The 15789-nt window shown below is 36.4% G+C and overlaps 1 protein-coding gene across 2 annotated transcripts in view; it reads right to left on the bottom strand.

The window, feature by feature from the left end:
• LOC144228768 (uncharacterized) overlaps window positions 1-15789 on the bottom strand; it is a 616547-nt gene that overhangs the window by 137056 nt on the left and 463702 nt on the right. Inside the window, exon 5 of one of the 2 annotated variants that reach the window (XM_077760677.1) lies at window positions 5956-5989. The exons of the other annotated variant lie outside the window; for it this stretch is intronic. Within the exon in view, the coding sequence (XP_077616803.1) occupies window positions 5956-5989 (34 nt within the window). The remainder of the gene's footprint in view (window positions 1-5955; window positions 5990-15789) is intronic. 2 annotated transcript variants of the gene reach the window in all.

Here is a 15789-nt window from a genome sequence, read left to right on the forward strand (position 1 = left end):
TTGATTTTTCAATATTGATTTTTTTATCTGGCTACTATCCTGGACTCTTACTAGTTCTGATAGTTTTCCCATTGATTCTCGTTGATTCTTTATCTTTTATTCTTTGTGCGTGTGTGTTTTTGTGTGTGTGTGCTGGACAGCTTGTCTTTGTCATATTGTGTGTGTGTGTGTGTGTGTGCGTGTGTGTGTATGTACACAGAGACATATTCTTTAACCTATATTTTATCACATGATCTAATCCCTTTAATAACTATCAGTGTTAACGTAGTAAATGGGGATCCTTTCTTCTATTTCTGATTGCTACAATCCTTCCTGTATTCGTTTTCTTGGTACTATTGTCACAAACTACCAGGAACTCTGACTTGAAACATAAATGTATTCTTTTACGGTTCTGAAGGTCAGGTTCCAAATCGGTCTTACAGAGCTATAAATTACTGCCAGAACTGGTTTCCTCTAGAGGCTCCAAGAGGTTCCTTCCTCCACAGGCCTCCTACATTCCATAGCTCAAGGCTCCTTTGTGTCACTTGCTCACATCATCACCACCTTGCCTTCCCCCCATCTAACCTCCAGTTATTGGCATAATCCAGGATCATCTCGCTGTCTTGCCATCCTTATCTTGATCATATCTGCAACGTCACTTGTACCACATCAGGTGACATATGCACAGGTGGCAGGCTTTAGGACTTTCTCGGAGGGAGGTATATATTATTCAACCTACCACACTTAAGATATTTCACTTTTATGATGTTTTCTTAAGGATTTTGGTAGATTTTTAAAATGTATTTAGTTGTAATACAAGTTTTAAAAATGTATTTCTAGGGGCACCTGAATGGCTCAGTCGGTTAAGAGTCGGACTTGGGCTGAGGTCATGATCTCATGGCGGCTCGTGAGTTCGAGGCCCACGTCAGGTTCTGTGCTGACAGCTTGATGCTGGAAGCTTTGTTTTGGATTCTGTGTCTCAAGCTCTTTCTGTCCCACCTCCACTTGGGCTCTATTGCTCAAAAATAAATAAACATTAAATTTTTTTAAATTAAAAAATGTATTTCTGTAACTAGCTTACTGAAAGCTTCCTTTTTCTGAGTCTGTAATATTATAATGAATCAAATATTTTATTCATCTATATTGAGATGTTTACTCACTTTTCTCCTTTAATTTGTTAATGTACTAATTACATAAATGCATAGGTTTCGTAATCTGAAATGCTTTTGCATTCTCAACCTACACCTTCTGAGCATAATTAGTAGTCTGCTATTACATCCTTGAAATTAATTTGGTAGTAGTTTATTTATGATTTTCATATCTGTGTTCATGAGTTCTATATACTATTTTTGTTCATTTTTGATATCAGAGTTATATTACACCCAAAGAATGCTTTGAGAAAGACTCCATTCCTATCCAAAAAACAAAAAGAAAAACAAAAACAAAAATTGTCACAAGGAAATTATTTTCTCTTTACAGGTGCAGTTAGCCTCATCCATAAAATACTCTGACCCTGTTTGCACCTTGTCATGGCAGTTAAACTTCCAATATTTTCCCCACATCCTATCAACATTTCCTACCATTCCATAGGCACAATTTGGTAATCTGTGCCAACAAAAAATGATTTTTACTAAAGTGCTCAATTTTTAACATAAATCACATTTAAAGTAGTATATTTAGAATATCATTTATTTTCTCGTTCCTACTGTTATTTGTTTTCTTGTGAATGTAACCCAAATCCATGCATTCTATTGATAATTTTCAAGAGTTTGGTTTTCAGGGGCGCCTGGGTGGCTCAGTCGGTTGAGTGGTCGACTTCAGCTCAGGTCATGATTTCACGGTTCGTGGGTTCGGGCCCTGCATCAGGTCTGTGCTGACAGCTAGCTCAGAGCCTGGAGCCTGCTTTGGATTCTGTGTCTCCCTCTCTCTCTGCCCCTCCCCCATTCGTGCTCTGTCTCTCTCTGTCTCTTAATAATAAATAAATGTAAAAAATAAAAATTAAAAAAAAGTTTGGTTTTCATTTTATTGATCACCTCTTCTTTTTATTCATATTTTTTATTTCTTTCTAGTCTTAGTTCTATTATTTCTTTTATTTCTCTTAGTTTTGCTTTGCTCCTCCTAGCTTCTTAGTTTTGTATACATAGTTCATTTAAAATTTTTATTTTAAAATATAGGTGTTAAAATTCTCATTTTTCAGCTCAGTAGGACTTTGGACAGATACTACAGCTTTTGGTGTGTGCCACCTTTAATACTTTTTAGCATCAACATAGTTGTTCATTTATGTTTAGACTTTGTCTTTATTTCACAATTTATTTAAAAGAACAGAACTTTTACTTGTGTAGAAATGTTAGGCTTCTGTTTTTAACAACTGTATTTGGGATATATGGACTGCATTATTTCTGCTTTAGGAATTCATTGGAATTTCCATTAAGGCCTTAATTATTGACCTATTTTTATATATCCTATTTGTTTTCACAAAGGCTATACATTCTCTTTTTCTTCAATACCAAATTCCTTTCTTCTATTGTATCTATTCTATCACACTGTTAATTGTGTGCATAAATTCTAACATTAAACTTACCATCTGTTAAAAGAAAAAAGCTCTCCTATATTAAATAAAAACTTTTCAAAAATCCATACTATTTATAAGAAATGTTGAATTGAAAAGAAGTGGGAAAGATATATCAGAAAGTAAACATGAGAGTAAGTAGCAAATTCAATATTAATACCAAACATGTTAGAATTAAGTTTAAAAAATAAACAGAATTTAAAAGGTATTATTTTATCAAAAAAATCTATTTCACAACAAAGATATAAATTTTAGAAAGTTAACGTGCACCATGTAGCACAGCATTTAAACACTTGTCAAAATGTCATCAATATAAGGAATGGTTAATGGAAATGCAATGCAATTAGAAGAGCTTAACACATTTTTCTTATTTCTTGAAACACCAAGAGATGAATTAGCTATAAAATATTTGGCAATTTCAACATTTCTTCAAAATGAACACACACATCAACTAGGAAGAGATGGAATTTCCTTCAACACGATAAACAGCCTCTACAAAAAATCTACAGCTAGCTTTATACTTAATGTTGAAAATGAATCTCTAAGATTGGGAACAAGGTAAGGCTACTCACGCTCACGACTTTTATCTAGTGTTGTATGAAAGGTAATATTCAGTGCAATAAGGCAAGCAGAACAAAATCAAAGTTTGAAGGGAGAAAGGAAAGAGATTAAAGAAAAAGAAAATGGTTTTACTCATACCTGCTATGATTGCCTATGTGGAAAATATAAAAATGTACCCAAAAATCTAATAGAAGTTATAAATGAATTTAGCAATGTCATCAATACACACACACACACGCACGCATGCATGAATGTGCACAATATATTTCTATATTAGCAATAACTGGAAATAAAATTTTTAAATAGCATTGGTTAAGAGCACTCAACAAACAAAAAAATATCAAAATGCTTATAAATACATTTGACAAATGTATGCAACATTCTTACACTGAAAACTATTAAATATCATTAAGAAATTAAAGCACATCTAAACAAATGGAAGAAAATATCATTGTCATGAATTGTAAAACAATAGTATTAAGATGTTCATTTCCCTGAAACTGATTTATAGATTAACCAGAATTCAAAACCCAGAAAAAAATTTTGTAAATATTGACAAACCGATAAGATTAGAGAATAACAATTTGATAAGGAAGTTATAGAGTTTATTTTTAATTGTGACTTGATTTTAAGACTTATAGTAAAAGTTTTGTAATCAAACAATATGGTAGTCTTGCAAAGAGAGACTTCTAAATCAGTGGTGGGAAAAGATGACCCAGAATACATCTATATATATACAGTGATTGACTTCAACAAAGGCAATACCATAATTGAATAAATTTCTCAATAATCCTCAAAAAATCTTTTCAATAAATGATGTTGGGAAGAAGGGATAGCCATATGGAAGAAAACGAACCTTGATGCCAACTTCACGTCATACATAAAATTAATTAGACCAAAGAAAAAATCTTTGTAACCTCTGTGTAAGGGAAGATTTTTTAAACTGGCTTTGAAAAAATAGCATTAATATATTGGAATTCACAATATTAAAATATTCTGTTCTTCTAAAGACACTGTTAAACCCATACAATTATGTTTACTTGATTTTTGACAAGGGTGCCAATTTCATTCAATGGTGAAAGAATAGTGTTTTCAATAGATGGTGCTGGAATAGCTGGATTTCCACTTGCAAAAAAAGAGAGAGAGAGAAAACTTCTACCTCACATCATCTACATAAATTAACTCAAAATGAATCAATGACCTAAATATAAGAGCTAAAATCATAAAACTCATTAAAGAGAACACAGGGGCAAATCTCTAATATTAGATTTGGCAATAGATTCTTAGATATAATTGGAAAGGCACAAGCAACAAAGAAAAAATAGATAATTTAGACTTCGTTAAATTAACTTTCGGTCACAAAAATACATTACCAAGAAAGAGAAAAGACAACCTACGGCATGAGAGAAAATATTTTCAAATCATATCTTATAAGGGTTTAATATGCACAATATATATGGAATTTCTAAAATATAACAAAAACTACTAAAAAAATGGGCAAAGGACTTGAATAGAAATTGTTACATCGAAGATATACTAATGGCCCATAAGCACCTGAAAAGATCCTCATTATTAGTCATTAGGGAAATACAAATCAAAATTACAAAGAGAAACCACTCCACACCCACTAGGATAATTACTTAAAAAAAAAAAAAAAAAGCAAAACAAGTTTTGGTAAGGATGTGAAGAAATCAGAACCCTCATACATTGTGGATGGGGCTATAAAAACGGGGGCGCCTGGGTGGCTTAGTCGGTTAAGGGTCCGACTTTCGCTTAGGTCATGATCTCGCGGTTCGTGGGTTCGAGCCCCGCATCGGGCTCTGTGCTGACTGCCAGCTCAGAGCCTGGAGCCAATTTCAGAGTCTGTGTCTCCCTCTCTCTCTGACCCTCCCCTGCTCACGCTGTCTCTCTCTCTCTCCTAGAAATAAATTAAAAAAAAATTTTTTTTTAAAAATGGTGCCGCTGCTATGGAAAACAGTATAATGGATCCTCTAAAACAAAACCTAGAATTCCCACATAATGCAGTAGTTCCACTTCTACGTCCACACCCAAAAGAATCGGAAACAGGGACTCAAAGAGATATGTCTATACCCATGTTCATTGCAGCATAAGTCCCACTAGCCAAAAGGTAGAAATAACTCCAATGTCTATCAGTAGATGAAGGATAAACAAAGAGTGGTATATATACAGCAAGGCATTACTCATCAATGAAAAGGAACAAAGTTCCAATACATGCTACAACATGGATGAGCCTTGAAAACATATGAAGAGAAAGAAGCCAGACAGATACAAAAGGATGAATATTATATGATTCCACTTCTATAAAATATCCAGTATAGGCAAATTTATAGAGACAAAAAGTAGATTAGAGGCTATCAGGGGCTGGCAGAAGGGAAGAATCAGGAGTTATTACTTAATGGTTATAGAGTATCTGATTGTGTGTAATGAGAAGTTTTGGAAATAGATGTGGTTGCACTACATGGGGATATGACAGATGCCAATGAGGAACATATACGGAGAATATATGATAAACCCTTACAACTCAATAGTAAGAAGACACAATTTCAAAAAAGAAATAGTCAAAGAATTCAACAGATACTTTACAAGTGTAGATCTATGAATTGCCAATTAGCTCATGAAAATGTGCTCAGTTGTACTAGTCACCAAGGAATGCAAATTAAAATAATTTCACAACTATTAGAATGACAGAAAACAAAACACAACCTACCAAGGTTCTGACAAGGATATGAAGCAACTAGTGCCCGTTTACTGCTGATGGAAGTGTTAAATAGGACAACCACTTTACAAACACTTGTCAATTTCATATAAAATTGAAATATCCTTACCCAAAACTTGGTAATTGCACTCCTAGGTATGTACCTAAAGGAAACAAAAACATATGTTCAGAGAAATACTTGTGCATAAGTGTTCATAGCAACTTTACTCGTAAGAGTCAAAAATTTTGAAACAACTCAAATGTCCATGAACAGGTGAAAACATAAAGTGCTTCATTCATGCAACAAAACAATATCACAAATAAAAAGAAGTTAACTACTGATACATATAGTAACATGGATGGATAGATCTGAAAAGCCATATTCTCAGGGAAAGAAGTTAGGCATAAAATAGTACACACTACATGATTCTATTTATGTGAAGCTCTAGTAGGTGCAACTAATCTATCCTTGTAAAAATCTCTTCAGTGATTGCCTAGGGCAGAGGGTGGGGAAGATGGCCAGTAGGCACCTGTGATGATGGAAGTAATCTCGATCTTGATCAGGAAGTTCATCAAATAAGCATATATGTGTCAAAACTCATTGAACTATATATTTAAAATGTGTGTTTTAAGGGTGTCTGGCAGCTCAGTCACTTCAGCATCCAACTCTTGATTTTGGCTTAGGTCATGATCTCGCATGAATTCAAGCCCCGTGTCAGGCTGTGTGCTGACAGTATAGAGCCTGTTTGGGATTCTTTCTTTTTCTGCCCCCTCCCACTTGAGCGTGCACGTGCCGTGTGTGTGTGTGTGTGTGTGTGTGTGTGTGCGCGCGTGTGTGACTCAAAACCAAATTGCAAATTATACCTAAAGAGAGTCAATTAAAAAATACATATTGCTCAATAGGTAATGGGGATTAAAAACTATACTTATGATGAGCCNAAAGCTGGTGCTGGTTCACAACCTTAGGAGTTTCAGGAGTGGGTGCAATCTGACACTAGCCCCCGGGGACACAGAGCGCAGGGAGAAAACAAAGAATACCCCAGATACGTAGATGGCAGGTGTAAGTGTGAGAACTTACCTACTAAGCTGGTCAAGGGCTTTCACAAGACAAATCTCAACACCTGGCGGTGACTCTTAAGAGTTTATATAGAGGCCTTAACAAGGGTCAATCACGGAATACTGCCCAGGTGATTTCAATAACACATTACTCTCTCAAGGCTGTCCTTGATCCTGTCTCTGGCGGTGGGGATGGTGGAGAGAACATACATTCCAAGAGCAGGGGAAGAGGGAGAAGCCTCTGATTGCCGGGATCCAGCTGGCAGGTCAAGCAGAGGTCATATCCTCTCTATGACCTTCTCCAACAGTTTGGGAACTTGGGTAATTCAGTACTAACACTACCTAGAAAAGAAAGCATTTTTCTTTCTTTCAAATATACATTGTTAATTTTCTTAAGAGCTATTTGGTAGAATGATGAAAATTTAAATTGTACGTACCAGTTTTCCAGTATTTCTGGTCTAGTTATGCAGTTAAAGGAGGCATATGTGTGTATTAAGTACAATATTGCTTATAAAAGGATAAAAAGGTAATTAAGTATTCATCAAGATATAAATAGTGAACTGAAAAAAAAGCGAGCTGTGTTTAATATCATACCTGTCAAACATGCATAGAAAAATAAATGGAAGGATAAACTGTCATTGGTAACAGCAATGTTCTCTTAAATGGTGGTAGTGATGAGTCCTTTATACATTTTTGCATTTTTATACTGAACAAAATTAGAGTTAACATGTCAAATCATCATTCAAATCAGTGCCAATTCCTGTAATGCCAAGCTTATTGTCCATCTTGTAAAGATGAATAATATTCCTTCTTAAAATTAATAGATTCTTCATTGTAATGGTACATCAACATTTTAGATAAAATTTTTTAAAGAAAATAAATTTCAAAAAATTTAACTCTGAATTTACATCATTTTCATTATTTTAGGTTTGATGAAATTATAATTCTCATTATATGTACAGATTTTAGTATTCTCTTCTGGGAAGTACACATGAGAAGAGTCACAGAACTATATTCTGAAGTATTTTTCATCGTTTATTTATTTAATTCCTGAAAACTGTATTCTTAACTTCTGATATAATACGAAGCTATTTTATAAGACCTCATTGATATTTATTTCCTCTTTGTGCATAAAATTGACCATTTCTTTTCAGTTGTTTTTCACATTTATTTTCTCAATAGCAGACATGTTTGAGATTCGAGGGATAAGGTTGCCCCTTTGATATATGTGCCAGACATTGTCATTTGGCATCTGACCGCCATTCCCACCCTCATCCCTGCCTCTTCCTGACTAGAGAGAAAAGTACATTTCAAAGACTCACCCGCAGCTGGGATTTGGGAGGTTGTATGTGTTTTAGCTAATGTACTAGTATGGATACTATGTAGGGTCATAAAGAAAAGGGCAGTTTCCTGTTTTTTGGGGTGGGCGTATTTTGTTTCTTTTTGTTTTTGTTTTGTTTTTCCTGCGAGCAGCAAGATGAAGAGATGTGTGTGTTACTTGTGGCATGCTCCCCATTTGTGTCTGGTCACCTGCTCTGCCTGAACTATTGAGAGGCAGTTACATGGGCAGCAGAAGAAGCAGCAACTGCAGCTTCTTGGCTTCTGGATTGCAGCTATGCCCATTGTCCTTGGACTGTTTAATGCTGTGGCAACCCCTGACTCCATTCTTCTATGTCGGTAAGCATCAAATTTCCTGTATTAAAGGAAATTCCTTTTCTTAAATGTATCTTGAAGGAGGGGCACCTGGGGGGGGGCTCATTTGGTTAAGGGTCCGACTCTTGATTTCTGCTCAAGTTATGATCTCATGGTTCGTGAGTTTGAGTCCTGTGTTGGGCTCTGTGCTGACAGCCTGCTTGGGATTCTCTGTCTCCCTCTCTTTCTGCCCCTCCCCTGCTTGCTCACGTACTCTCTCTCTCTCTACCTCTCCCTCTCTGTCTCAAAAATAAATAAATAAACATTTTGAAAAGTACGTAGGGTCACCTAGGTGGCTCAATCCATTAAGCAACAGACTTCAACTCAGGACATGATCCCACAGCTCTTGAGTTCCAGCCCCATGTTGGGCTCAGCACTGACTTTGCGGAGCCTGCTTGGGTTTCTCTCTGTCTCTCTTTCTGTTTTGCTCTCTCTCTTTTCTCTCACTCTCGCTTTCTGCTCCTCTCCCACTTGTGCTCTTTCAAAAATAAATAAACTTTAAAAAATGTTTTTAAAAAGTACCTATAAAGAGTTTTCTTCCCATCACTGAACATTAACATCTAGAGTATTTGTAGTAGGGCTGGATGGAAATAGAGCTTAAAATAGGTGACATTGCCATAATAAGTGATGAGAACATTGGTGCATATTGGGTTCTCTTTTCTGCTTTTAACAAAATATATGAGAGAAAGATAATGCCAGGAAAATGGAATTGTATAAGCAGTAATGGAAGAAATACAGCCATCTAAAGGAAACTCTTTTCTTATAATCTGCAATCTAAATTGACTCAGAGGTTAGGAATTTTAGGACTTAGAAGTTGGAAGAGCCAAACCAGGCTTAAGAGAGCCCCCCATGAAGCATTTTCTATCAGGGACAAAGTTCAGATAAATGGTGATCATTTCAGAGGTAGATTCATCTACTGGCCCTAATGTTTTACTCTATCTGTGTTCACACCTTTTCTCATGTGACGTGGCATCCATGCTAAACGTCGTTATATTCCCCCACCCCTTGCCTTTGGGCATGGCTATGTAGTTAGCATTAGCCAAAGAAAGGTGGGCAAAAGTGATAACAGCCACCTCTGAGCATGGGCCTTGAGAGGTATAGCAAATTTCTGTGATTGCCATGACCCTCTTTTGCCTCTGCAATTACTAACTGACATGATCATCCAAATAGAATGAGAGATACCTTGGGCGCCTGGGTGGCTCAGTCGGTTGAGCGTCTGACTTCGGCTCAGGTCATGATCTCATGGTTCTTGGGTTCGAGCCCCACGTTGGGCTCTGTGCTGACAGCTGGCTCAGAGCCTGGAACCTGTTTCAGAGTCTGTATCTTCCTCTCTCTCTGACCCTCCCCTGTTCATGCTCGCACTCTCTCTCTCTCTCAGAAATAAATTAAAAAACACTAAAAAAATTAAAAAAAAAGAATGAGAGATACCTTGAATCAGTCTATAGCTTAGCGTTATCCAGGTGAAAAGCCTAGATTAGCTGAACTGCAACCAATTGCAGACACAAGTGAAATGAGTGCCTGGTGTTGTGTAGCACAGAGATTTTGTGATTGCTGGCATTTACAGATTGTCAGACTTCCTAAGGCTACTGTTTCAGATTACCTCATAATAACATTTATAGTTAATAAATGTGCTGACAAAAGAACCATGACCTGACAAGCTAATTGCCATTTTAACTTTCACACAGAAGTTTCTGGAGGTAAATAACACAGAATGCTACTAAGTTTTGAGGCCATTACTTTGTCAGTCGAATGATAAGCCTGGCCGAGAAAAGCCTGTGATAGTTCCATGGATAAAGCGACCTGAAGATCTCCAAAATGGCACCCACAGGAATTGGGCTGTGATGGCTACACCATCCTGAAGTGGAGTGTTTTCCTGTTTTTCTGGGTTTGTTTTGGTTTTGGTTTTTTGTTTTGTTTTTGTTGTTGTTTCTATTTCAGATAGCTGCACAGGTAATAATGGACAAGGAAGAATTTCTCAGAGGGCAAAGTCATAAACATTGGGGGTTACTGGACAAAAGGATTCCTTCCAGAAATCAGAATCAGAGTTTGACCAGGAAATTTAAACTACTACCAAGGGAGAGATTTTCTACCATTCCTAGCCAGCAGTGGTTCTTTGTGGCTATAGACCTAGGACTGCTGTGTGCCTCTGGTCCTTGCCTTCACTTAATATGGGATTTCAATGCAACTATCCTGTTGTGTGGGGAATTGGGGACGATAGATTTTCTATTTCATGGTGCATCAGATGTCAAAGCCCACATCTTGACAATATGGAAAGGGCTGTACCTAACACAGAGATACAAGATTTCGAGTTGTACACTATAGCTGAATGAGATTTGGGGTGGTATCCTTGGGGAAGTAGTTGGCAAAGGTATGAGAGAAAGGAGGTCTCACCAAATGAAATGTGTATGGAAATTATGTTTGCAACTCTATATGAGTTCCTTGAAAGGTATATGTATGCCATTCATTTTCTCTTTTCCCCTTTCTACAGGCTGTAGCCTTGGTGCCAGTAAGCCAACCTTGATCTTGCAGAAGAGGGGAACTGCTTTAGAACTAATAATGGAAGAAAAAAAGGAGCCTAGATGCCTAAAAACTTTGAGGAGCTTGTCCATCCACCCATCCTGGAATATCCACCTTGATATGGGAAAAAACCTGGACTGGGAAAAAAGCATTTGTCTTCCTGACTGATCACGAATTTTCTCTTTCTCTCCCTTTCACTAGTGTTCTCTTTGATAGCAACATAGACTTAGATGACTATATATAAGTATTTAATAATAAAAGTTTATACACAAATAATTACAGAACTGCTCTTCAACTAGAAAAGTATATTTAATCAATAAATCTTCAGCAATGGCTTTATGTGATAGTTTGGATTTATGCAAATGAATTCAGTTTTCCTTTGTACATGTACTTTCCATGCTTGTTCATCTGTTCTATTTTATACTGAATTTATATTAAATTTCCCTTTAATGTGTTTGACTTTCCAATAAAATACTAGTCATATTTAGATATTATCAAAATTTCAAAAAAGAAAAAGTTTTGATGGCAATGAATGTTAACTTGGTTTGTGGTGATAATTTTACCATATATAAATATTGAATTATTATACTGTATACTTGAAACTAATGTAATGCTATAGGTCAATTACATCTCAATAATTTTTTTCCAGATCTTAAATAAGAGCATTTCTAATCTTAAGTGAGATTAATGGAATTCACTGTAACACCTCACATGGTTTTTGAAGTAGAGCCTATCAATATTCCTCATAATGCTAAGAAATCTGATAAAGTGAGTTTTAAATAAAGATTCCATAAGCTTAAGTCTAAATTTTGTGGCTCACAACATCAAGAAGTACTAGAACTTTATTTTTCATATTAGTATTTTATCCCTTGGTATTTTTCCATTAGAATCATTTCTAGCTTAAGAAATTCTAAATCACTTTGCAATTCCAGACCAAAATAGAGAAGATGGACTTCTCTTCTGTCTTCATTCAGCTAAAATCCTTTCACATTATATATGAAACAGTCATAAGAAGACTGAAAGATGGAAAGAAGAAGCATAACAGTAAGGGCCTTAAGACACAAGGAATGACACATTGTGAATTTCACGATTTTTTCCCTTTGCCTTATACATCCCAGGCTGTGTGTTAGAGAAGCCAACAATCTGGAAATACCAACAAAACACACGATAAAAGTCCCATCAGAGGTCACCTCTTTGTAGCTAATGTATAGGAAAGAGGAAACTTAGCAAGGCCTAAAACTTTTAGATAATAGCCAAACTACATCAACTAAAAGCCCCATTCCCACCAGTAAAGGCCATGTGGTAACCCCAGACTCTCACCCTCTCCAGGCTGCAATGAGGTGTTCCAACTACCTCCCACCCTCCTCCCCTCCCCACACACTGGGATGGTGTCAAAAAAGGCTGAACAGGGAGCCATGACATTCATACCTGCTCAGAAGTAATGTAGCCCCGTGGGAATTATGAATGTCCATTCCAACCCAGCAGTTACAAGGCACCCTCCAACTTGTCATTGTGGATGTCACTGAGAGGACCAAGAGGAAAGCTGGAACTTTCAACATTACCCAGAAGCAATAAGGGCCCCCCTCAGCTTCCAGTTATCAATTGAGATAAATAGGGAACAATAATGAGGCACCCCTCCTCATCCTAGCCAAGGATGTATTAGGTTAGTGGAGAGCCTGAAATTCTCCATCTGCCCACAAAGGAGCAAGGAAGTCTGCCTCCTGAGGTAGCAAATAGGTCAATGAAAAGAAACCTGGACTTCCACCCCCACCTGAGTCTAATAAGGTAGCACCTCTCCTTGTCCCACCAGTGTAGTGTCAGGAAAAAACCTCTTATAACAGAAGATTTAGGCGTGCCTGGGTGGCTCAGTTGGCTTAGCGTCCGGCTTCAGCTCAGGTCATGATCTCATGCTTCGTGGGTTCGAGCCCCGCATCAGGCTCTGTGCTGACAGCTAGCTCAGGGCCTGGAGCCTGTTTCAGATTCTGTATCTCCTTCTCTCACTGACCCTCCCCTGTTCATGCTGTCTATCTCTCAGAAATAAATAAAACATTAAAAAAAAAGAAGATTTAAATAATATCCACAGTCTCACAACAGTGAAAAATGTCTAGGATGAAGCCCAAACCACCCATCCTTCCAAGAACCAGGATATTCTCAACCTAAATAGGAAAAGACAATCAACAGATGTCAACACCAAGATGATACAGATTTTGTAATTATCTAACAAAGATTTTAAAGCACCCTTTATAAATATGCTTCACCCAGCAATTCATTACAACCATGTTTGAAACACATGAAATAAACAGAAAGTATCAGCAAAGAAATAAAAGATATAAGAGGAATGAAATTGAAATTTAGAACTGAAAACTGCAACAACTGAAATTTTAAAAAGTCAATAGAGGGACTCAACAGCAGAATGAAGAGAATGAGGAAAGAGTTAGTAAACTTAAAGACAGATAAATAGAAATTACTAAACTTGAACAACAGAGAGAAAACATTTAGAAAGAAAAAGAAAGAAGAAAAGAAAAGAAAAGAAAATTCCAGAAACCTGTGGGACTATAATAAATGATCTAATATTGGTACCACTGGAGTCCAGAATGAGAGGAGAAATAAGGTGGAATTGAAAAAGTAGTTGAAGACATAATAGCTGAAATTTTTCTATATTTGAGAAATAATATAAATCTATATACTTAAGAAGTTTAGCAAATCTTAAATATGATAATCTGAAGAAACCCGTTCCAGTACACATCATAAACTTCAAAAAACTAAAACAAAGGAAAAAAATCTTAAAAGTGGAAGGAGAGAAATTATACCTTACCTGTAGTGAAGGAGCACTTTGAATAATGGTGGGTTCCTCATAGGAAACCACAGAGGCCAAGAGGGAGTGGTGCAATATTTTCCACGTGCTGAAAAATAAGAACTGTCAATCCAGAATCCTATACCCAGTCAAAATACCCTTCAGGCATGAAGAAGAAATCAAGATTTTTCTCAAATGAAGAAACACTAAGATAATTTGTTTTCGGGTAGACCTACCCTGAAAGAATTGGCAAAAGGAAGTTCTTGAAAGAGGGAACAAATGATACAATGATCCCTAGAACACCAAGAAGGAAGAATAATAGAAAGGGCCAAAATATGAGTAAATACAATAATTTCCTTCTTGTTTTCAGTTTTCTAACTTATGTTGACAGTAAAACAATGAACATAATGATATCTGATGTGGATCTCAACACATGTAAATATTTAAGACAATTATACATAAGAGAGGGGAAAGGAATTTAAAAAATGGTAAGACTCCTGTACTTCACTCAATCTGGTAAAATGACAGATGTCACCAGGAAATATCTATGGTGATAAAATAGTTCTGTATCCTAGTTGTGATGTGGTTAGAAGAATCCATACACGTAACAAAATGGCAGGAAACTATCACATGCATTCCTGGTTTTGACAATGTACCAAGATGAGATGTAACCATTAGGGGAAACTTGGGAGAAGGTAATTGGAACCGTTCTGTACGACCTTTTCAATTTCCTGTAAAATCTCAAAATATAAAGGTGATGTGAGAAGAAAATCCAAGCTTACTGTGTTTAGAAGAATAGACCTTAACTAGTCTTATACAATGTATTACCTGTATCTTTTATCACTGTTTCATGAGTAAGTTTAAACTGAGGTGCTGTCTGCACAGCAAAGGAAACAACCCACAAAACTAATAGGCAACCAACTAAATGGGAAAAGATAGTTGCAAATGACATATCAGATAAAGGGTTAATATCCAAAATCTATAAGGAACTCACCAAACTCCACACCCGAAAAAAAAAACAACCCAGTAAAGAAATAGGCAGAAGATATGAACAGACACTTCTCCAAAGAGGACATCCAGATGGCCAACAGACACATGAAACGATGCTCAGCATCCCTCCTCATCAGGGAAATACAAATCTCATGGTTTGAGAGACTCTTGAATGCCTCTTTTCTTTACACCTTGCTAAAGAAATAAAATGGAGGGAGAGGGGAGGAGAAAGCTTAGGAATGAGAAAATGATATAAAGAAAGCAGAAAATACAGCCACATCTTAACGCTGGAAGGACAAAGTAAGCATTAGTACACCATTCATATATTTTACTATTGCATTCATTTTATTGGATTATAAATTTCATGAATCTTCAGGAATGTATTATACTAGAGTCTCAAATGGCATCTGAAAAGTCTATTACCCCTTTTAAATACGGTAAATCCTGACACTTTATATTACTGACTTTTATTTCATTGAAAACTGTTATTACATTAAAAAAACACAGCTAATTGATCCATCTGTACAGTTCAGGTCATCTTCTCCATCTTTCCCTGTTTTCATTAATTTTTATATTACTTTCCTGTCTCTGCCCCCTTCCCCATCACAGAAACATGGACTTCACTAAGAAGAGTCCTTCTTGAGTCGTTGGGGTCAAAACTTACTGCAACTAAAAGGTGAAAAAAATAAATATTTCTACACCCAAATTTTGAAACCACAGAAATGACCAGAGAAGAGGAAATTACCAATCAGGAATTTCTCTCAATCTCTGGGTGACTTCACCCAACTTTGGATTGGCCCGAATTCTTGAACTCCTTTCTTAGATGGAGTTGGTCTCTTGAACACAGATGAACAGAAATACTTGTAAGAAAAATCTCAAATTTTATAAGCGTGCCTGAGGACATGTTTTGATATT

This window comes from Crocuta crocuta, unplaced genomic scaffold, assembly GCF_008692635.1.
Source record: "Crocuta crocuta isolate KB4526 unplaced genomic scaffold, BGI_CrCroc_1.0 scaffold546, whole genome shotgun sequence".
In the NCBI taxonomy this organism is placed as follows: domain Eukaryota; kingdom Metazoa; phylum Chordata; class Mammalia; order Carnivora; family Hyaenidae; genus Crocuta; species Crocuta crocuta.